This window comes from Megalobrama amblycephala, linkage group LG12 (assembly GCF_018812025.1).
Source record: "Megalobrama amblycephala isolate DHTTF-2021 linkage group LG12, ASM1881202v1, whole genome shotgun sequence".
NCBI lineage: Eukaryota > Metazoa > Chordata > Actinopteri > Cypriniformes > Xenocyprididae > Megalobrama > Megalobrama amblycephala.
In genome coordinates, this window is record NC_063055.1 from 19212185 (window position 1) to 19237627 (window position 25443).

Sequence of the window (25443 nt, forward strand, 5' to 3'; positions counted from 1 at the left end):
CGCAAAAAAAATTTATAATCAAATTACTAAGCAACCACTGATGGGAATAACACAAAATAGGTATAATTTTAAAGATTAGAAAATCCGCCCGTGGGCGCCACCTAGCTATAAAAAAATTAACAATCATGTTTTTCAAAAATCCTGTATTTTCAAATTGGTCGTGCTTAGCCGTTACCTTCATTTATTCACCATGGTAGAATGAATAAATATGAATAAATTAATATATGCACACTGGATAAACTACCAACATTACTTCTGAAGGAAAAATATTATGGGTTTTCCAGGACTTAATTTTTTAATAATTATTTATTATTTCAGACTTAAATAATCATAACCATTTTACAGAAATAGCCTAGTGTCAAACAGTCTAAGACGGTCTGCAAAAACTGTGAAGAAATCAAAAGACTGAATGATGAACATGATGAGAAACAGAAAATCATCTAGTGCGTTTAACCTCTGAAAGCATAAAAACTCTAAATTAATTTCTGTAGAAATACCCCCAGTTTCACAGACAAGGCTTAAGCTAGACCTAGACTAAAGTGCATGTTTCAGCTATTTTAACTGAAAGCAAGTTATACTGACATATTAAAATATGTCAGTGCCATTGTTTTGTCTCGTCTCAAGATATACATGTTTGTTTTTCTAGTGTACATTTATGAAAAGTCATTATAGGTCATGGAAATTCAACTTTTTAGTCAGTGAAAGTCAAGGAAATGTCAGGGAATTTGACATTTGGCTTAAGGTCATTGCACACTGAGTCCGAAATTTGCATGCGAAACTTTCGCACGTTAAAAAATAAATTCGACCTTACGTTATGTCAATCGCGTTTGCACACTGCCTCCGAAACTTTCGTCTGTCAAAAAAATATTCGGATCAGGTTTGATTTTCTGCGTTTTTTGCATCTGTGGCACGCATTTTAAGAGACGATTTGACAATTCAGAGCCACCGTACGTGAACTCAGAAATCCAGAATGCCATCTGACAAGTTGATCCACGTCGTCTACAGCACAAAACAGCAGCACTTGAATGACAAACAACGTGAGGAATACAAAGAGACCGAATATAAAGTCAAGATTGTGCCAGTAGCAAAGCATCAAACAGAGCCACTGACATCCTGAAGTAATCTTTGAAACGCTCAGCTAATCCCGCAGCTCCTTGATGAGGTGAATTCTCCTTTCTCTCTATGCAATCTCGGGATTGAATGGACCCAATATTTCCTCTTTCTTTTTCTCTTTTTAAGAAGAGAGGAGACAACTAATCGTGCTCACTGCTTGAAGACTTAATTTTGTATTGTTTTGCGATTTGTTTTGCAATTTGTTTCGCAACGCATTCATTAATATGCATCGGACTCAGTGTGCAAGGTCTCTGTGCATGACGAATTTTTAGGATTGCGAATACGAAAAAACGCATGCAAAAATTTCGGACTCAGTGTGCAAAGGCCTTTAGAGTGGGAACCCTGGTTTTCAGTTATTTCAATAGGTCCTTACAGCCTACAACCACAAAACCCACAACGACAACGACACCGACAAAGCAAATAAATATAGAAAATAATAGAATGAAAACGATAAATTATTGTCATGGTTTTTGCCACAAAATGCGTTTTATTGTGTCCTGTAAGCGCATACTCCCTTGCACGCTCTCTCTCTGTCTTTCAAACGCACACACGTAACGTTACTGTATAGTACAGACACAAACTCGCACAGAAACGTTTGGTCAGCGCTGCTCTGACAAATTAATCAGCAAAATAGTTTAGCAACTTAAGATACATGACTCACCAGCGAGGTAATAATTATGCAGTTCTTGAGATAAACGTAGTTTTGCTATTAGTAGAGACACTGCTGTCATTAGGGGCGCACAGATCAGGTAGGCTAATTCACATATGCATTACCATCTCGGGTGTGCATTATTTTCTAAGAATTCAACGGCCGTCGTCAATTATTCCTTACTTGATGCATAGTGTGTTATACCCAGGGGTGGAAATGGGGGTTAACGCGGGGGGACGGCGTCCAGGGAGTCAATTTCGAGGGGGGACGATGTTCCAGTTCAAATTGGTTCGATGAAGGGATTTCTGTATTTATTCACTCAATAGCCTACGAAAACTAAACCGATTCAGCGCAAAAACATTGTGCAATAAAACTGCATGATTAATCATAAAAAGATCACAATCTGGATTCAAACACACATGCAATCTTATTCAGTGCTCAAAGTGGGCCGTTACACACCAACACTTCTTTAATCTGTAGCGTACCCACGCTTTGTCTTGCATACTGGCACATGTTGCCGGTACTCTAACCACAACACTGAAACATAGTCACGCTATTCTTTAATTGTATAAATCACGCATTCAGAGCTTTTATAAGCATGAGTGGCGCACCGTGCGTGAATCACCACAGGCGCGTTCACCAGCACGCTCCAAAAGTGTGATAAGATTTGAGCGAGCCGTTCCTACGATAAAATGTGCAACCCATTTGAATTCTATTGAGAATGTAGTAAAACGCTTTGGAGAAAGTCAAACATGATCTAAAGACAGCCACTAAAAAGACTAATGAAAAGAGGGGAAGACATGATGATGATCCTGCAAGCTTTTTAAACTTCTCATGACCACCTTTCCTAGAATTTATCATATTCTATTGTATTTATTGTGGTACATTTTATCTAACTTGTTGAAGAATTTATAAAAAGGGGAATATATTTAAAAAAGAGAGAAAGTTAACTTTGCCCTGAGCATGCAGTGAGGAGCCATCAATGGTCTAGCTGTAAGTATATCCTTATTGTAACAAATGCTATGGTAAAACAATTACAAGAACTACTTTTTCATAAGGCCAAGTACAAGCTAGAATCGTGGATCTTCTTAAATTATTGACTAAACATTAGTTTTCCTCATGTGTAAAATGTGTTCTACTAATATGACAGATATGCCCACTAGGAAAAACCTGGCTGTATTACAAGAATTAACATGTTCAGTATAAGAGCATTTTAAGTACAGATAGTTGACATGACTTCCTATGGCACTAAACAAGTAATTTGTTAACTATAGACCGTTACTTTATTGCAGTTATGTTATCAACCAACTTTAAATGTGTGGACCATTTTGCAAAACTAAAGCAACAAACAAATAAATAAACCTCACGAGGGAGCAAACCCAAACTCCTCGCAACTGAGGAAGACAAACAGTCCCCCATCCCAAACAGAAGTGAACAAAATGGAGTAAATCACCCTTTGAAAGTAACTTGATACTTCAAATAAAGATTGCATCAATTACATCGTTACACCAATAGGTGGCGACAATTGTTGATTGTTAAAAATGTATTTGTCATTGAATCGTTCATTACAAAGAATTGTTCAAAAACGTTGATTCATCTATGAAACAAGTGACATCTTTATAATTGAGTCATTGAATCAATTAATTTAATTCATTCAGTATAATTAATGTTTTTTGTAAATAGACTGCAGCAACTAACATTGTCAGAATCTCTAGTAAATTACATGTTTTTTGTTTTTTGTTTTTTAGTTATCTATTCAGAATCACATCAGCTTCCTTTTGCATTAAAACTGGATTCTCCTTTAAATGTGTAATTGTTGATTTTCAAAGTATGCTAAACTGAGAGGTAGCCATCCAAAACATTCAGTTTTCTTTAACCATGTATTTAAAATGTTTGTGACTTGTTCAATTCAGTATGCACAACATTTGTAAATTCCTAGACAATGTATCTTTAATTTGGCAAAAATCAAACGGGTAATTTTCTCCAAGCAAATATTCTGTTGAATGAATATATTTGTGCCACATACAATTCATAAATGTTGTTCATTGACCTTTCATGTGCCTGCTTGATAATAAGAAAATATTGTTTGGAGGAAACATGAAATAGGTCTGTTTAATGTTAGCATATTATAAAATTATATAATATTTTATATTTAAATACATCTGAAAAGTCATTGAAAGTGTAACAAAAAAAACAAACAAAAAAAACACCTTCTGATATAGAGTCCCCCCAGTGGGATCTCAGCCATTTCCAGCCCTGGTTATACCTATACCTTGAGCCTTTTCTTTTAACATTTTTAAATTTCAGTTACTGTGCGCATGAAGACAGGGTATCCGCGGGTCATTAAAAAGCATTAAAAGTCATTAAATGGATTTTGCGGAAATTAAGGCCTTAAATGGCATTAAAAAGCATTAAATTTTATTTCTACAGGCATAAAAATTTTTTAGATAGTTTTGAAGAAAAATAATACTACCAGTTTATTTTGAATAAAGCCTAAATAATAAATAACTTTGATTTGCTGTCGCAAAATATGTATATTGGTGTGATACGCACACGGAACCAGTTTGGTAATTGCCTCCGGCCGGTGCAAAATTGTCGTAACGCTGGTTTGGACAGCAGCGGGCTGGGACCTGTAGACATAAGGCTGCATCAGTGTTGCCAACTTAGTGACTTTTCAGGCCCCTTTTTCGAGTTTTTTTTTAAGAAAGCGCGTTGTGACGAATATAGCGACTTGTTAACCTGTTCTAGCTTCCGAGACCCCCTGGTACTACCGCACGAGCGCGAGATTGCTTTCCTGCCACAGGCACAGGAAAGGATGGCCCAGAGAGGCCGTTCAGCGTTGAGGATGTGCGCTCTGTCAGAGAACAAATAAAATAGATACTATTGCTTCTAACTTGAGTGATCATTTTACATGTACATATAGTCAAAATCACAGCAAATGTCTTTATCTTATGTGTATGGTGATTTTGTCAGACAACGCCTCAATTATAAATCAGGGGCCGTATTCACAAAACATCTTAAAGGTGCCCTAGAACTTTTTTTTAAAAGATGTAATATAAGTCTAAGGTGTCACCTGAATGTGTCTGTGAAGTTTCAGCTCAAAAATACCCCATAGATTTTTTTTTAATTCATTTTTTTTTTTAACTGCCTATTTTGGTGCATAATTAGAAATGAGCCGATTCAGGGTGTGTGGCCCTTTAATTCTCGTGCTCCACGCCCCAAGACCTCGCGCTTGCCTTAAACAACATAAAAAAAGTTCAAACAGCTAATATAACCCTCAAAATGGATCTTTACAAAGTGTTCCTCATGCAGCATGTCTAATCGCATAAATACAGTGTTTATTTTGATGTTTACATTGATTCTGAATGAGTTTGAGGCTATGCTCCATGGCTAACGGCTAATGCTACACTGTTGGAGAGATTTATAAAGAATGAAGTTGTTTATGCATTATACAGACTGCAAGTGTTTAAAAATGAAAATAGCGACGGCTCTTGTCTCCGTGAATACAGTAAGAAACGATGGTAACTTTAACCACATTTAACAGTACATTAGCAACATGCTAACGAAACATTTAGAAAGACAATTTACAAATATCACTAAAAATATGGATCATGGATCATGTCAGTTATTATTGCTCCATCTGCCATTTTTCACTGTTGTCCTTGCTTGCTTACCTAGTCTGTTGATTCAGCTCTGCACATCCAGACGTTAATACTGGCTGCCCTTGTGTAATGCCTCGATCATGGGCTGGCATATGCAAATATTGGGGGCGTACACCCCGACTGTTACGTAACAGTCGGTGTTATGTTGAGATTCGCCTGTTCTTCGGAGGTCTTTTAAACAAATGAGATTTATGTAAGGAGGAAACAATGGAGTTTGAGACTCACTGTATGTCTTTTCCATGTACTGAACTCTTGTTATTTAACTATGCCGAGGTAAATTCAATTTTTGAATCTAGGGCACCTTTAAGGCTAAAAGTAGCTTCTAACTTGCCGATTTAGGAGAAACTCTTAAAAATAATGGGCGTGTCAGTCCTAATTTTAGGAGTCTGAAATTTTTGCTCTAAGAGTATTTCACAAAGCATTTTAGTGCTAAAAGTAGCTCCTAAATCTGTGAAGCCCCGATTTTAGCTCGCCGGTTTTGAGAAATTGCCGACAAATGCCCGAAATCACAGGCAAATCGGTGCTCGTTCATTGTAAAGTCATGCAGTGTGAAACCTTCTGTCGACGATCCATCGTGCAGTTTGAACACAGCAGCGACTGAATGCTGACCAATTTAGTCATACAGTGTGAAAGAAACAGTGACCCGACTACTTTGAAAATCGTGCAGTCTGAACTCTGCATTTTTATTTATAGATTTGAATCTACGATAAGATGCAAAAAAAAAAACTTTAACAAATAAATATTGTCTTGTTACCTGTGACAATGGTTTTCATGAGTTCACACTTACAAATGATTGAATAGAGTAAAAAAAAAAATATATAATAAGTGTATTTGGTGTGCTGTCTAAGGGGATTGAGGGCTCCGAGCTTGAAATTTAGCCCAAACCCAAAGTTATCTCTGTATCCCCAGCCGAGAGTGAAGAGTGGGGGGACAATTAACAGAAAACTGTCGAAGTAACTAGGTGAGTCGGCTTTCATCTGTGTATATATTCCTCCTCTCGAGCTGATTAGAAAAACTGTTCGAATGTGTTTCTCCCAAACTTTGTTTATAAAACATAATTTGTCACTTGAATTCTACAATATCTTGAGATGCAGACATCCAAGAGGTGGACAATTAACTGTATATACTAGTTTAATTAGTGACACTTAGCCTATTTTAAAACCTTTATGGCAACAATATGGCAACATTTTATTTTGACTATGGCAACATTTTTATTAAAAAATATTTATTTGAATAGGGCAACATTTGTATTTTAAAACCTTTATTTTAATATGGAAACATGACACCTCATTCTACAATATTTCTATGATTAAATTGCTGACTCCTCCCCCATCAGCCAATCACTGTGTGTATACTCCATAGCAACGAGGTCAACCCCGCCCTTACTCTTAGCTTAAGACTTCTGTCTATTCCTTAGTAAAAGTTTGTCTCAGCAGCTCTGTGAATAGGTTTTAAGAGAAAACTCTTAGCTAAGAACTTTTACTGTTATTTAGGAGAACTCTTAGTGGTAAGATGTTTTGTGAATGCGGCCCCAGGATTTTAGTACTGGTTTAACATGTCAGGGCTCTAACTTTACTTTCCCGACCAGACAAGGACCTGATTAATACGTCAATACCAAAAAACTTGGGAATCACCAAAACGAGAGAATGGCTGATGTTATTACATTTAGTGTTAGTGGCGATCGATAGTGGATGATAATAGGCTGTATAATGTACTGATGATAAAAAGTTTGCGCTGTTGAGACTCGCACAGCATCTTGAGGAGAAATGGAAACATGAGTGAAGCACACACAAAAAGAAACTTGGTTAAACATACTGCGGTAAAAATTCAAAATGTGGAGTTTTTATAACTTGATATTGGTAAGCAAAATCACACGACCAAGAATGCTGTTTTCCTAAATAGGCTACCATCACGATTAAAAACGTGACACTGATTTCATACAACAGTTCAGTTAACAAATTGTTTATATTAAGCCACTTACATTTTAGAAGGAACATTGACTGTTTTTGTTCTATTTTATCAGCGACAATAGTTTCAAACAAAGATCACAACAGAACCAAAGCGCAACACTCTGCCTTGTTTTCATTACTGAATGATTCAGCATTTTGAACGAATCGGTTGATTCAAAGATTAAATGACCCATCCATAAACAGCTGCCTCATTTTTGAATGAATCAGCCATTGGAATGAATCGTTTGAATAAATGAATCAATGACCCACTCAATAAGACGGTTACTTGACGCCAAATTAAAATATAATTTCCCCTCCAACATTTCATATTTGTATTTTCAAAAAATATTTTAAATAATCTCATAACATTATTTAATGCAGTTGTAATCAATCAAAAATATGCAGATTTACATATGTCAAAGCTGCAATATTCTGAAAGGATCAAAGGATCAAGAACAAATTTATATTTCTACCACAAAAAAAAATACTATTGTTTCACTCGTACAAGTGAATGACCGGTTTACTCGTGTCCACATGACGAGGCTTAATGTTGAGCCCTGTGTAATCTTAATGGGCCGCGTTTCAGTCACCATTTCATATTGTGTGACAACAAAAACAGAAAAAATATATAGATGAAACAATTTTATTGGGAATTTGACTGTATTAAAATATATTATGTGAGCAAAAGGGTAGCAGCAGAGAAGCAAACAAATGTAAAGGGCTGACACTAGGCAGAATGCGAATACAACGACATGGTGAATATTCTAATTGCTGTATGTCATCATCTATCGACATTTAGCGGCATATATATATATATATATATATGGCATTAATAAATTTAAAAATTGGCAATAAAAAGATTAAATTAGATTTGATGAAACCTGTAGAAACCCTGGAAGAACAAGTCATAGTGCTCTCTACTCTGGTAGAAAGGAGCATGATTTTAAAAACGGCAAAAAACTCCAGCAATATAAAGTCCTTTTAAGCAAAGCCATAGAAATTTATATACAGATCAAGTATAGTAATAGGAACATTGAATCATCTTGGAGAGTTTCATCGTGTTGACTTTTGTAACCGAACATGATGCAGTTTTGATCACTACTGACCGATGACCAATCCGGCAAAAATGGCAGTAACGGATCGACACATCCCTACTTTTTACCCGGGGTTATGAAACTCTGCTTCGGAGCAGGGTTAGCACCGGTTTGGGGTGTTAAAGGCACAAGATTTTTGGATTTAAAATCTCTACAAAACACTAGAACAATGTTATTTATTTTGTTGAGGAGATGGAAAGTAGTCTAGAGATCTCTAAATGATCCACATGTGATAGTGTGCAGCTAATTGTAAAATGTAAATTAATTTTGTTTGACATGTTGACAGGGAGAAGGATGCAGAGCTCAATCAGAAAAGGCCTCTGTATATTAAAGCCAAGGAGAATACTGCTCACAAGATCAAGAAACTGGAGGCTGCTCGTAAATCGCTGCAGAATGCCCAGAAATGCTACAAAAAACGCAAGGCAGACATGGATGAGCTGGACCGTGAGCAGGGGGCAGTGGAGATGGCCAGACAGGAGTTTGAGGAGAGGATGGAGGAGGAGGCTCAAAGTCAGGGACAAGATCTACAGCTGGAAGAGAATCAGGTACATCTGAAAAAGACTTCTAGACTAGAGGTCTGCATGGGATGGATTTTTCCTTTTTTATGTTGCCTTCTCCTATTCCCACCTACACATTCCAGCTTAAACGCTCCAGATAAATTATTAAAATCAAGTACATTTGCAAACCACTGTTAATTTTAACAGAAATGCAAGTATAGGCTACTGAATAAAGTTAATCTATAGCTCCGTTATAATCAATGAACCTGATTTCACAATGAATCTCTCATAATGTCTACACTTTATTATAATGCAGAACTCAGCACTGAACAAAATCTCTGGCGTTTTAACCGACACCTCTGATTGGCCATTGTGTTCAAGAAATCAACAGATATGTTTGGGATTGGCTACATTGCTCAACGCTGCAAAAACATGCTGTAAAAAGAAACCTTTGATGTTCCCTAGAGCGCAAACACAGATAGAAGAATACTGATCCTAGATCAGCAGTTATGGGCAGCTTTTCCCTCTAAAAGCAATCAGCAGCAGGCAGGGAAAGGCTACCTGCACACATGAGTGTCTTGCCACCCGCACTTACTCATCAAATCTTGTCCCGCACCGCACTCTGTTGTGTCGGGTCCCACAGTAGTGCAGGTGTGTGTGTGTGTGTGTGTGTGTGTGTGTGTGTGTGTGTGTGTGTGTGTGTGTGAAATGATACTCAAAAAAACACATGCAAAATATGCCTTTTTTTGTTCTTTTTTCTTTCAAGTATCATATTTATACTTCAGGTTGTTATGGCTCATATATGCAATTCATTGCAAATCAATGATAGAGAGATGGACAAATAAATGTTCCCCAAAAGCCTGTTGTCATATTTACATTAACATGAAAAAATGTAAAAAGACCTTTTAATTTTTAACATTAAAAATGGTGTATGAATGGTCAAGTAAACTCAATTTGCTTCAGTCCAGTAAATGTTTATCTTACATTTACTTTATAAAAATCATTAAAGATTTTTGATCAAAAAAGACTTGATTTAAAAAAAAAATGTTTGAACTATCAATGGGAGGACAGAAGGCATGAAGTAGATTGTGTACAAGTTTTTCAGCAAAGTTTTGGTCATTGATAATTTATAGAAATTTAGATAATAAATATGATACAGTAGGCTAATATTTTCATTAAAGGCATTATACTTATTGTTCAGCAGAATTTTACAAAGAATGTTTAATTTAAAGGTACAATATGTAATAATTTGTCCTCTAGAGGTCGCTAGAAGTCTATTCAAAACAAAGGCGTAGCTTGATGCAAGAACATTTCATATTGCACCTTTTAAGTTTGAGAGAATAAAATAAATGTTTTAACAGTTTGGCTAAAATGTTGTAATACGCATTGCCAAACAAGCATTCTTTTTTCAATGAATTTATACCCCCACAGTGGTAAAAAAAAAAAAGTCATGAAATTGATTTATTTGTGTCCTAAGAAGATGGATAATAAATTTTATGATTTCTCTTTATGGTCTTGCCATTTTTAATGTTAAGCTCGATGAACATCCTTGTTTAAAAAGTTTGTTTAGGTCCCAGCTGGTCCTGGCATGACAAGTTAATTACGGACCATAGGGATCTGTGCAGAGGGCTCATCTATTTGCAGAGGTCTAGTTGCATAGTAAAAAGTCATCTAGTTTTGCATGGTAAAAGTATACTTTTACTAGGGTAAAACAAACTTGCAGAGTATTGCCTTAAATTATTAAATAACAGCTTCCTTGCCATAATACATTTAAAGTGCCCCTATTATGGATTTTTAAAAATTACCTTTCATGTAGTGTGTAACATAGCTCTAAATGAATGAAAACATCCTGCAAAGTTTTAAATCTGAAAGTGCACCGTATATAAAGTTATTGTCTCAAAGTAAGAGTCAACTCGGAGTCAATTAAACGAGTCGTTTGTAAAACGAATCCCAAGCGTTTCGTTGTGATGTCACAACAAAACATTACCATATTGCCCACCCACTTATTGGGCGTGCAAACGGCAGGGAAAATTCATTTTTTCAACAAAATCACAGCAGTACAATCTTTTGTTGTGTTCCCGTCATTTTACTGACGACTGCTCCTCAAACCTCGGGGAGTTTAATGCAGGATTCACAAAATGCTTGGTCTTAAAATATGGATCAGTGCCCAGTTTATTTGGACCAGCTTGCTCCTCTGAATCTCATCCTGTAAGTATGATTAATAATCGATGTTATAAAAAAAAAAAAAAAAAAAAAACTTCTTATTCCTATCATTTCACTTCCTCTAATCCCTCTCTATTGTAGTTTAGGATAATCTGAGCACTGCCTATAATTTGTATTATGAGCACTTCTTGTCTATTTGCCTCGTCATGGCGACTCGCTTGTTGTATTCCTCACTTGTAAGTCGCTTTGGATAAAAGCGTCTGCCAAATGAATAAATGTAAATGTAAATGATGTTTATATTTTCTAGCAATCGTTCGAAATTAGTAGTTTTGTATGTTGTTGTGTAATGTACACCCCCTCGTCTGTATGTCTCCTGCTAACCGGCTAACTCACGTTTCTGTAGTTCTGCTATTCAGATGTGGGTCCAATGTTGTCTAAAAATGTTGATTAATGCAGCTTGTCTGTCTTATTACTTGGAGTAATGATCAAGGATGGAGCACGACTTTTGTTTACAGAGTGTAATGCATTATCAGCTATTCACGTTTGTGCTTGGCTAATGTGGGAGTTTACAACATGGCTGTAAGGCCCGGTTCGCTTAACTGTTTTTTTTTTTTTTTTTTTTCCTCTGCGTTTTTATTATTACAGTAGAGTGGAGCTCTCTGTATTGCAATAGGATGTTAAGATGCTAGTCTGTGCCAACTAGTTGAAGTATTCTCTCTGTAAACATTGTAATGTCAAACAGTGATTATAGCCATTTTTTACATTGTTAATAGTTATGACGAAAAAGTCTGCACACCTTTGGCCTAAATGTTTATCTTATGTTAGAGGTTTTCAGCTTCGCTTGGCATTCTCATACAGTTCCCACATGTGCATCTCGGGTGTGCCTCATATGTTCTGAAAAGTGAAGTTGCGGGCTCTTTGATCACCCCCTGATCGCCCTCTCCATTCAAACGAATGGGAATCAAAAAAAAAAAAAATTATGCTTCAAATAAAATTTTCCGAAAGATGGTTTTGGTCATTTAGGGTAGTTGTTATCATGCTGATAAATATTCAATTGTTCGTTTTTGTGATAAGTTTGATTTTAGCTAGCAATTTGATGCTATAGAAACGGGGCGTTTCATCATGATTGACAGTTGTGACTGATAGCTTCTCTGAGGACTGTCGGAGCTTCGAGGGGAGATTGAAGATGTATAACTATTAATTTTTGATTTCTGTGTTATTTCACACCGACAAAATTAGTTGTTCAGCAGTAAACTGTACTAACTGACCTACAGGATCTGACGGATCACTGAACTTTTTTTCGGTAACATTAAATGTGTGCTTTATAAGCTAATTAATAAGTGTTATTAGTTAAGATAACACGCCTAACGTTAGCCATGACGGGAAAAAGCAGGTGGAGGTTATCTGGCAGTTACTAATTATTTTTATGGGTATAAAATAATAATTAGCAGGACAAAACTAATGATAGCCTACTCTAATTTATTATAGAGCACTTTCTACAGCAATCGATCTCCTGTAACGTTAGTTGAACTTGATTTAAAATGGCAGGACCATTTCTGACATTTTAGAGTTGTTTGTAGTGGCATATTATATTGAGGTTATTTACTGAATTTGCCGTTTCAAAAATATTATTGCTCTAGAAACAGAATAGCCTATTATTTTATAGGTAGAATTTTAAGTTGTGTATAATTTATATAGCCTATTTAAAATGCATCAATAATGATGTAGTCGTCTGGGCGGAAGTTTGATACCGTGACTCTGCCTCCGGGCTCCACTGACGATGACTCCTGTGCATGCCCAGGCTCCAAACTGACGTTTTTTGTTAACATGTCAACGGCCGTCGTTGTGCGTTTTACATTCAATTCATTACAATGGAAGGAAGCGGCGTCGCGGCGTCCATCTTTTTTTTTTTTTTTTTTTTTTTTTTGTCTATGGTGCATCTACATAAAGTATACCAGTGACGCTGCTACCACGTTTTATAAATAATGCAAACTGAGGTGACACTTACCATATAGAAACGTCGTACTCCAGTTGTGATAGCGAATCATTTTCTGGTTGATCGACGACTTCAGACATTTCATCGTCAGGCTCGAATTGATACGGTCTGTCCATACATTGTATACAATGTCTTGCAAATTGATAGATGTCATTCAGTTATGGCAATGGGCGCGTGGTGCGTGCAGTAGACCAATCACAAAGGATTGGACCATCTGACCAATCAGAACAGTGTAGGCTCACGGAAAGGACGGTTTAGAAAGACTGATTCTTTGAACTGCTTCTAACAAATTGTTTACGAGGTGAAATTCATTGAGATGAAATTAAATGTATATTATGAGAAAACAAAAGTGTTTTTTGACCTTGCATGCATGTATACCTGTTGTAGGAAACTCCCAAAACAATATTAGGAACCTTTTAAAAAGGCATAATAGGGGCACTTTAATAAAACTGCTGTCTTTGTGTTCAGGTTAAGGCATATCACCGTCTGAAGGAAGAGGCGAGTAAGCGAGCTGCTACACTGGCTCAAGAGCTAGAGAAATTCAACAGAGACCAGAAAGCTGACCAGGACCGTCTGGACCTAGAGGAGAGAAAGAAAATAGAAACAGAGGTGCAAAAAGTTTCTGCAAATTTAATTTATACAGTGAAAATAAACAGAGCAGCTTGAATTGCTGTAATTGTTGTTACTTATAGGCCAAGATCAAGCAGAAGATCAGAGAAATCGAGGAGAACCAGAAACGCATTGAGAAGCTGGAGGACTACATCACCACCAGCAGGTACAAACGCATCATAAAGCCACATCTGATCTGGAAATCAGTGTTGGTGTCTGTGCATCATTGCCGTCTTTCCCTTTCTGCTCTCCAGACAGTCTCTGGATGAGCAGAAGAGGATGGAAGAGGAGCTCACAGAGGAAGTGGAACTAGCCAAACGAAGAATAGATGAGATCAACATGGAGCTTAACCAGGTAAAATTTGAGCAAGGCAAACACTAAAATACTTTAACATACCATTGGCGTTCAGCAAATATCAGTTATATCATTGTGATCATTGAAGCATATTTTGATGGATAGTGTTAGTTTGAAATCCATTAGAACTCTTTATTTTTCTGTTGACTTTTATGAAAATATTTTTAATGAAGTAAGGCCTGATTTAATTTTAGAATTTTTATCTAAGATCAAATTTAAAAAACTATTTTTTTTCCCTCCTTTTTATAAAAAATAAAATAAAATCTCGTTCTCACCATGAATATAGCCGAGGTAGCTTGTATGGCGTTAAATCATAAACAAGCAAACAAATTGTATCATTGTGAGACTGGTTTAGTTCACAGTCTCCAGAAGGAACCAAATGGTGATCCTCTCTTTTTTTTTTTTTTTTTTTTTTAAATGGGAGCAGTTTTTGAAAGAGGTAAAAACAATCAAACAAAAAATAAGTTGTCATGATGGACAAAATAAACTGTACTATAAAATAAACTGCAGAAAGCAATTAACACATTACTTTATCATTTTGTAAATACAGCTATTATTTAGGGCTGTCAAACGATTAATCGCGATTAATCACATACAAAATAAAAGTTTGAGTTTGCCTAATATATGTGGGTGTACTGTGTGTAATTATTATGTGTATATATAAATATAAACACATTCATGTATATATTTGAGAAATATTTACAAGTATATGTATTTATTTATATTTTTATATAATTTATATTATATATAAATAAAAACATTTTGTACATAAATAACATATTTCTCTTAAATATATATATTAATTTGTGTGTATTTATATATACATAATAATTACACACACTACACCCACATATATTATGAAAACCCAAACCTTTATTTTGTATACGATTAATCGCGATTAATCGTTTGACAGCCCTACTATTATTAGATCTTTTTTGAATCAGCCAGCATAAAATCATGTGTACTCTGATTCATGAGTGTTATGTGATGTCAAGTCACCTTTATTTATAAAGGGCCTTATACAGTTCAAATTGTTTCAAAGCAGCTTCACAGAAATAAATAGGGAAATTATTCAATCAATTATGCAAACTTCATCAAATATGATACAATGCTGTAATACAGCACTAAAAAGACATTTAGTCAGGGCTCCAGACTGTGACCAAATGGACATGAAAGGTCCACCCCATTGAGCCAAGGAAGGTAGCCAATGGAGAGGTAAAAGTATTCCTGCGCATTCTGTCCTTTCAGTGTGACAAAGTAATTTTATTCCAGTTAATCTTTTATCTGACTCTATTTTACCGTCTCACACCATACGAGTATACGCATCTCACGGTCACAAACTCGTCAGCCTTGGTCATCATAGAGGAAATTTGCTAGTATTTACTATTACTTACTGCAAGCTGCACCATGCTTGCTCATTTCTAAAAGTATGCTATTTAGTCCCCATAGATCTGTAGACAATTAAGGTAAGACTATATCTAACCAAACGTCATGACCATTACCAAATAAGCTGACCAACTTAACTTAATCTAATGGTAACTTTATATAATCATGCCATAGTTTCCCATGTACACTTAGCTAGAATAATATTACAATAATCAGAGGTTGAGGCTCACTCTATTTAGATTGGTCTAACAACTCTGTTGTTTAAATGGAAATTTCAGTATTAGTCTCTACAGTCTAAGTACATATGATTACTGCCAATTTGTTAGGCGGAGCTTTATAACTTAAGTCGGCATGCCACAATGCTCCACCTAAGCTGAATTTTAGTCCGTTACTAACCTGATCGTAGATTTGTGATGACATGGACTGCTTAATCTACTAGAGTTAATAATTTCAGAGCAAGTCCGGTTAAATTCAAATGTAACAATTTATTATTGTTCAGGTAAATGAATCATGCCAATTACATAGTCAATTTGAAAATAATAAATACAAAACATTTTCCATGTGGAGTCATGAACTTACAATATGAATTTGCATTAATCAAGATCCCAGACTTGGGTTATGCCTTGTTGGGGTCAGAAGGTAATTTGCATGAAAGACCATGGGAAAGGGCACACCGTAAGCAAAATCTCAAGTCTTAAAACCTTTATTACCTTTTGGTTTACTTCTGTGGGGATGAGACCATTTATACCAGTCGCACTGAGACATTTCAAGTAATACCAAACATGTATAGTGCTGTATGGTAATTGTTCACATTACCATATAGGTTTTTGGGTAAATTTCAGGTGATCTCTGCATGTGGATAGAAGAGATGGAGGAAGGGAGGGTGAAATGCAGATACTGTACTGTACAGATGACAATATTGAGATGTGATCTACTCAGTGTGATTGCGTCTCGGATGAGGATGCTAATGTGTTCAGATGTTAATTTCCAAAAAATTTTAGAGGTAAAAATCTCACTGGTGCCAACACCTGATATATGAATGAATTAAATAGGGCTGGGCGATAAAACAATAACAATAATTATCTTGATGTAATGTTCCTTGATAAAATTATAACAAAAGCAGGGCTCAACGCTCAGAGATGCAAAACAATTCTGTGGACTTTGTTTGGAACTATTTTCATTGGCAAAATAGAGTGAAACAGGCGATTTGGTGTCTAAAATGTAAGTCACTTGATATTAAGTTCTTGTTCATTAAACTGTACTCTGTATAAAATCAATATCACATTTGTAATTGTTGATATTTGGAGAAAAAATGGCGCTGTGTAATACTTGTTAACTATATTAAATTATATAAATATAAAAGAGATACTGGGGCATTCTAAAGGCATTTTAATAGACTAAATCATGCACAGTGAAAGTGTACACTCTAAATATGCACGCGCACTAGTCTAACCTAACTGTTACTAGACTACGTCACGTATTGCATGCGTGCGCTCAATGGATGTGTTTTTGTTTGGTTTTGTAAATTGAGGGACATACTCAATAATTTAAATCAACAATTACGATATCATAGATATAGACGATATATATCGCACACCGTTCCGTCTACTGTCCCGAGCGTCATTCACACTGGCCCCGGGCCATCGGGCAGTCCTTATTGTCGAGCCCTGAAAAGTCTGATAAGTGTTCGATATTATGTTTATGCACTATATTAAATATTATAGTGCATTATATCATCTATTATAGAGAAATATTAAACGGCAAACACACCAAAAGCAGAACAAGACAAAGCTGCTCATTTGAACCATGTTTTGCTCTAAGCTCGCGCTGCCGAGTGTTTTGAGCAAAGGCATTTACTGGCACACGGCCACTAAACAGCTGTTACGACCCAGATTAGGGAGCAACATAAAAGCCGTTCAAAAGAAGTTATAAGCGAAAATCTCAATGGCCAGGGCAAAAAATATCAAATTTATTGGCAGTAAAAGTATCAAAACTATAACAAACAAACAAACAAAAACTAAGGAACATATAAACATACAAAATTCAAATCAGGACTGGTGAGCTAACTAATCTAAACTACAACTCAGAGTTAAACTTTCCTCACTCCCAAGAAAAAATAACACAAAAGAATCTTCTACATCAACTTACTTACCTATGCTTTCCCTCAATTCTAATATAACTAAACAGATCTGTTGTATAGGACTTGATGTTGATATCCCTTAATGCATACTTGAGGCACCAATGAGAATCCGTGGGATGGTCCATTGAGTGATGGCACTGTCGTCAGGTATGCATCCCTTAATACATGATTGAGGCTCCGATGAGACTCTGTGGCATGGTCAGTTGAGTGATGGCACCCTTTGGGTTGTCAAGTGGGCACCCTCCTTCCTTGATGTTTTGCTGATAGGCCCACGACACCTCCAGAGGGTTCAGCAGTGAATCCCAGCGTCCCAGGTTCACTCCCTAGGTGCCATCAACTCATTTGAAGACCCAAGCAGAGTCTTTTCTCTTCACCCATACACACTGGCTTCCCTTTTCTGCAGCCGCGGAGAGATCTTTGACTGCTTGCCGATGGGCCTTTCCTTGCACTCCCATCTCCCTGAGTAGCCTGGATGTTGAGGTGGCTACGAACCCTCTGCAGCCTACTTCCACTGGGCGTACCTTCATGTTCCAGCCTTGTTGTTGTGCAACGATTGCAATTTCAGCGTACCTCAACCTTTTCCATTCATAGGCCTCCTCCACTGCACCCTCCCAGGGCACGGTGTGTTCGATGATGTAGACAAGCTTGAGCGAGGCTGACCACAGAACAAGGTCTGGTCGCAGGTTGGTAGCTGCGATTTCAGCTGGGAAGCAGAGTTTCTTGTTTAAGTCTGCCAGCAGCTTCCAGTCCCGTGTTCTGTCCAGCTGACCAGAGTCTGATCTTATGGTGGTGAGGTTGGCTTGGCCCTCACCCTCCCGAACAAATGGTGTTGGCTGCCACTGGGGTGACGGGGGAGGAAGGGCATTCACGCTTGTCCGTCGACTTTCCAACACTGCTGCAAGACACTTTAGCACCTGGTTGTGCCGCCTGGTGTAACGGCCTTGGGTGAGGCTGGTCTTGCATCCCACTAAGATGTGCTTCAATGTTGCTAGGCTTGGGCATAGAGGGCACGTGGGGTCTTCGGCATACCATTGGCTTAGGTTTGCGGGAGAAGGTAGGACATCGTAGGCAGCCCTGATGGTAAAGCTTGCCCTGAATGCCTCCATCTCCCACAGCTCTTTCCAGGAGATCTTCCTCTTCTCCACTCCTTTCCATGTCATCCACTGCCCTTGCTTTGCCTGCCACAGCTTGGGTGCACCTTCTTGCTTCCTCCTCCTGACGTACCTCCTGGACCACCATCTTGCGTCTCTGAGGTGGAGAGGCCTTGCTCCACACTGGTGTACTGACCCCAAGTCCAAGACCACTCCTCCCCTCCTGCACTTGGCCCACGATGTCCTTATGTCTGATTGCTGCCTTTGTCTGTACAGTTGCAGCCAACGGGGTCCACTTCCTCCCAGTGGCCAAGATGGGGGTAGCTTGGGCTACAAATGGATCATTCAAATCCAGTAGCATCATCTCCAGTCTGACTTTGGCACACTTGTACTCCTCTACCAGACTGGAAATAGGCAGATGTAACATCCCTTTGCCGTAAAGTCCAATACTGCTGAGGCACCTGGGAAGGCCAAGCCACTTCCTTACATATGAGCTGACCAGTCTCTCCAGCTTTTCCACCTTCGAGAGCGGGACTTCATAGAGGGTTAGTGGCCACAGGAGACGTGGAAGTAGTCCATACTGCATGCACCAGAGCTTCAGCTTGCCAGGGAGCAGGGTTCTGTCAATCTTTTCCAAGCCACTGGCTACCTCCTTCCTAAGCTGCTCTACTTGCTCTTTGTCTTTAACACTCTGAGGTCTGAGGGTATCACCGGCGATACCACCGCGGTTTTTTTCTTACCAGTGTGAAAGAGACTCAAAATACTCCGTTAATGTTGCACATACAATTAAGAGTTATACACTATTTTAATCTGTGGAATATCTTCTTTTATTTGTGTACACTCAGAGTAAAAACAAAATGTTGTGCTTTTTGTAAAATAAAGAAAACTAACATGATGCATGATCTCTCGTCTCCCTCTGAAGGAAGTCCAATCTGATAGTTCTCAGAAAATGAACTGTAACTTAATGAATACTAATCACAAAAAAATTTGTTGAAATGTCAGGTTTTAAATAGTGTAAGTCAAATCGAAAACAAACATTCTGTGTTTATGTAATCTGTATGAAAAGAGAGCCATGTCAGAAATCCGTGATTCAGCTCATTATCCGCTAATGCGGCCACGCCCACGGAGGGAGCGCTATTCAGACGCAAATTCTGAGTCAATACATGCATTCATCGTCTCAATCGTGTATTTATTGTCTTGAAAAGTGTTTTGAATAGCCATAGTTAGCTATCTCTGTCCTCTGTTAGTTCGGTTAGTTCCTGGATTGCCTATTCTTCTTTAGTGTTCAGGCATTTGTGGACTAAAGGTGTACAGAGTGCCCTCCGGCTGCAAGTATGAATTGAAAGTATTCAATGAATTCAACAGTATCCAGCACTCATAGTAATGACAATAAATCCTGAATAAATATTACTCTTCTGTATAGAAAATTGACAAACATATGAGAATCCATCAATATATCTCCAAATGTGCATGCTTTTAAGCTAAAAGCCTATATGAAATGCCATAGAGGTAACATAATTGTTCAGACACTTTGCATCACAGAAATACATTATATTTTAAAGAATATAATAGAATACCATTATTTTAAATTGTAATAATATTTCACAGTATTGCTGTTTTTTCTGTATGTTTGATTTACACCATGATGCGATTTGAATCATGATCACAAAGGGTTTTTTCACAGCCTACCTGACTGAAAGGCCTCATTAATATGCAAGTCATTTCAGGTCATTATTATGTGATTCTTTTGTCTTCTCAGGTGAGAATCACCCATTATACATGAGGATTCACGCCTCCACGCATACTGTGTTTCTTGACCAAAGATGTTTTAGAAAATTTAAATCTCTCTATTGTTTTATATGAACAAGCAGGCAGCATAATTTTTACCTCATTTTGAAGCAAAAACTCTAGTCTACAACCTCAAATACCCAGAAGTCTTGTGAACAAAGATTTAATATATATTTTTTGGCTTTATTTCAGTGACTTAAGTTTTTTTGTTTTTTCAATAACCACGCATAAACGTTATTCCTTCAAAAACACAAACATGTACATACATGTTCCTCACATATTATTGTAGCCTAGTTTGTGCTGAATACAGTGTAATGACACTTTTTCCATTAATATGTTTATGAACAACTGAAAAAAGCACAAATGTCAGGGCATGTCAAAACTTCTCCAGGGTCCCAAAAATCCTCAGACCCCTGAGGGTTAAGGGAGGCATCATACCACCGACCTAAGCTCTTCACTGGCTTCTCAGAGACAGTTAGGATAGGTTCCTCGCCGATGTAGAAGCGGTGGTCTGACAACTTCCCCTTGATGATGGAGATGCTTCTGGACTTGCTCAGCTTGATCTTCATGCGAGCCCGCTCAATGTTTTCCTGAAGCTTTCTTAATAACCGTACAGTGCAAACCTTGGTCGTGGTGAGAGTTGTGAGGTCATCCATGTATGCTCTGACCGGTGGCAGCCTCAGCCCAGATCTTAATCGCTGTCCGCCAGCTGTCCATCTAGAGGCCCGAATGAGTACCTCCATGGCCAGGGTGAAGGCCAGTGGGGAGATGGTGCAGCCCGCCATGATTCCCACTTCCAGGTGTTGCCAAGCTGTTGTGTACTCTGCTGTTGTCACACAGAGTTAGACGTCCTGAAAGTAGGCCTTGACAAGGGTTGTGAGAGCTGCTGGGACTCTAAAGTAGTCAAAGGCTGTCCACAGGAGGTTGTGAGGGACTGAGCCAAAGGCATTCGCGAGATCCAGGAACACCATGTGAAGATCTGTTTCCTCCTTTTTGGCGACCTGGATCTGATGCCAGATGAAACTAGCGTGTTCTACACAACCAGAGAAGCCTGAGATGCCTGCTTTCTGGATTGACATGTCAATCAAGTTGTTTCTTTGCAGGTATCCTGCCAGCCTGTGAGCAACCACGCTGAAGAAGATTTTTCCCTCTACGTTTAGAAGGCTGATCTGTTGGAACTGCCCAATCTCTGACGAGTCCTTTCTTGGCGATAAGGATCCCTCCGGCTCTCCGCCAGGATGTTGGTATCTCAACTCTCATCAGTTTCCAGAGGAATCGCAGGACATCTGGAGCATTTTTGTAGAGCCTGTATGGAACTCCATTGGGACCTGGAGATGATGCGGCCCTTGCTCTACGCACAGTTTGTTCTACCTCACTCCACCTGAGTGGATTGATATCCAGCTTGTGCTCTGGTGGGTTGACTGGTGGCATGTCAGGTGGGAGTGTAACTTTTTCCTGGTGTCTGTCATCTGTGCAGGAGTTTTTCAGAGATTCTTCACAAATTTGAAGGGATCTTTGTAGAAGCGTGATCTTGTTTGCTTCTTCCTTCTGCGCTTCCTTAGGGAGTTTTCAGCTATCCTCAGTGTTGCAAGCCTGCCCTGGATCTCTTTCTGCAACAGGTTTATACCCTCCTTCTCCTCCTCTGTGGCCTTCCTCCATTGCTTCTTCAGCTGTCTCCTCTCCTTGACTAGGCGATCTATCTCTGTCTGCCGTCTGGACTTGGTGGGGATTGAAGGAGTAGCTTGTTTGCTTTTGACCACTCCAAATCGTTCCACTAGATAAGATCGCCCATCCTATCCAACTTTTCCATGGCTGTGCCTCTGATCCCTTCCAGCATGTTGCAGAGATCGATGTTGGTCTCCTTCCACATCGTCTTGTTGCAGGCCTTTGGCCACTTGACTAATGGCCTTCGCCCCTGGATCTTCTTCTCTGCTGTTGGACATGATGGGATGGGTTCTGGTTGCCCTGTTGTTCCTCGTCTAGGGCAGGGGTGTTGATGTCCTGCAGACTGTGGTGTGTGTCCTGCTGCTGAACTTCTGTCGACTGACTCGGCCTGCTTCTCAGAAAGTAGCTGTCGATGCAACTTCCCTGTTGACCCTTCTTTAGACACCCTTTTTTGCCCTGGTGTATTTTCAGGCCTTGGATAGAAGTAACCTTGGATAGAAGTAACCACAAATGCAGTTCTAGAGCTTATGTCCTGCTGTAACTGTCGGAGCCTCAGGTATGCTGATCATCAATCTCGTAATCTGTTCCATTCCTGTGTTCATTACCGGGTTATCCGCCGACGAGCCATCTCCCGCCCCCTTCTCTCACTGGCTCAGGTGGTGTTTTCTTCATAGGACTTTTCGTAGCTATGTATGGGTGGGACCCATGCACCTCTCGTGCTGGATCCCGCCGCCACGGGTAGCTAGCCCATGGCGGCCCCGTTGGGGTCCGTTCCCTCCTGTCAGCTGTCTTTCCATGCTGTCACAAGGTCTTTCCCTTGTTGTCAGCTGCCCTTTCACAGCAGTCACTGGCTCTCCAGATGATCAGATCTGTTGTATGGGACTTGATGTTGATATCCCTTAATGCATACTTGAGGCACCGATGAGAATCCGTGGGATGGTCCATTGAGTGATGGCACTGTCGTCAGGTATGCATCCCTTAATGCATGATTGAGGCTCCAATGAGACTCCGTGGGATGGTCAGGATGGCACCCTTTGGGTTGTCAAGTGGGCGCCCTCCTTCCTTGATGTTTCGCTGATAGGCCCACGACACCTCCAGAGGGTTCAGCAGTGAATCCCAGCATCCCAGGTTCACTCCCTACAAACAAAACTCACCATCCTGTACAAAAGAAAAGACAAACTTCAAAACCACCAACAACAGGTTTCTTGAAGTAGGCCAAAGTGGAATGCCACCAGCAGCTCTTAAATAGGCAGAGGCCACAGGTGTTGGAGATAATCAGGCTCTGCCCCCATCCAATTGGCAACTATGCTCAGAAAGGAAAAAGAAAACAAAAGAGAGAGCAGGGGCTCGTAACAACAGCGCTATGAGATCCAGTGAGAAACGTACAAACAACAAATCTAATGCCTCATGTATTATATTATTATATTAACGTAGGCATTAACCCCTGGTTTTACAGACAAGGCTTAAGCTAGTCCTAGACTAAAATGCATATTGTAACAGTTTTAACTAAAACCAACTTGCACTGACATATCTAAAAATATGTCAGTGCCATTGTTTTGTCTCAAGATGTACACCAGTAATGTTTTTTTTTTCTAGGGCATGATTATAAAATCTACTAAAATGCCCTAATTGAACTAAGGCCTAATCCTGGCTTAGTCTAAGTCCTGTCTGTGAAACCGGGCCTAAATGTATTAAAGGAGTATTGGAATATAATAACAGTATAATTACTACAGTACTATTTTTCATAACAAATACCACAGGAACATTATAGTTACTTTTTACCATGGTAGTGAGGTGCAATGTGTGTTTTTTACCTGTGGTGAACATGATCCAAATACTATGGAACACCAAATTTACCCTATAAATATGAGGTTGTTACAATTTTTACAAATTGACACACATTTATATCTGCATCCCAACTCAAGCTATTGTCAAATGTGCATTTCTAAAAGACAAAACTAATATATTAAACAATAGGATAAAACATTTTTTTTTTTGCCACAATTGTGTTTTATGTATGGAAAACACATACTCTCTCACATACTGCACTTTTGTGACCACACCGCAACCTCACGTGAGCATAACCGTGATAGAGACGATAGTCCAAAATCTCTACCGGTTAATCGTGTCTACCAGTATTTTGCCCACCCCTACTTGTTGTGCTTAATAACACTTTAACATCAAGCACATCCCTTATTCGCGATTGCCTTCTGAAAGAGGCAGGTGTCTGTGCGTGCACTTTGTCAATGAGCCAGTCAGCGCCAGTGCTGCACAGAGTCCCATTTCAGGATGTATTGTGCTTAACTCTTTCACATCAAGCACATCCCACTCTTTATTTTCTCATTCATGCATTTCATTACTCTGAAGTGTAAATAGTGCAATATATTTACATACTGCTATATATATATATATATATATATATATATATATATATATATATATATATATATATATATATATATATATATATATATATATAGGGATGTCCAGATCCGATCACGTGATCGGAAATCGGGCCCGATCACGTGGTTTCAGACTCGATCGGAATCGGACGTTACCTCCCGATCAGGACTCGGATATATATGTATTAGGGGTGCAACGGTTCTCGGTAAAAAATCTAACCGTACGGTTCTCCACTTACGGTTCGGTACGCACTTGCACCGCGGTCAATCTCGAATGACGACGCATCTATTGGTTAATATGGTTTAAAATAGCAACGTGGAAAACAGACAGATCAGTTCAGATAATGTATGTTTCAGTCGATGGATGCGCAAAATGTTACAACAACGATAATCAGAAAGCGTGGACAAAACAGTTACTCTTTGTAAACTGTTAACTGCGAGTGCCGTCTGCTCTAATGTCCAGTCATTTACGCCGTCATCGCCGTTGATAGCACGAGCGCAGGTGAGACCTGAACAGCACATGTTGTTATCTGTGTTTAAACTAACTCATTTAAGCCTTGCTGATTTAAACCTTCAAGAACAAGTCGCGAAAGAGAACTCGCATGCGCTGTGAGAAGATTTGTGTGCGCTCATCCGAAGCGCGCACACGCTTATTTCAGTCAGCGCGCAAATACTGACTTCTCTTTCAAGTCTTGCGCTTCGGTGGACAAATTCATACAAAAATGATGTCAGCATGCCCGTCTTAGCGAGTATCCTAGCAAACATAGTCGGTTATGTCTTAAGTGAACGTATATTAGTCGAGAAAGACAGCGCATGTGTAACAGTATATGTACTGGATCGTGCATGTCTTATAGGGAAAAAAACTATTCCTGCTGCCTGTTTTTA

At 38.7% G+C, this 25443-nt stretch overlaps 1 protein-coding gene across 1 annotated transcript in view; it reads left to right on the forward strand.

Annotated features, from left to right (window-relative positions):
• smc1al (structural maintenance of chromosomes 1A, like) overlaps positions 1 to 25443 on the forward strand; it is an 83059-nt gene that overhangs the window by 14320 nt on the left and 43296 nt on the right. Inside the window, exons 6-9 of the mRNA XM_048209446.1 lie at positions 8754 to 9012; positions 13592 to 13732; positions 13816 to 13898; positions 13987 to 14086. Of these exons, the coding sequence (XP_048065403.1) occupies positions 8754 to 9012; positions 13592 to 13732; positions 13816 to 13898; positions 13987 to 14086 (583 nt within the window). The remainder of the gene's footprint in view (positions 1 to 8753; positions 9013 to 13591; positions 13733 to 13815; positions 13899 to 13986; positions 14087 to 25443) is intronic.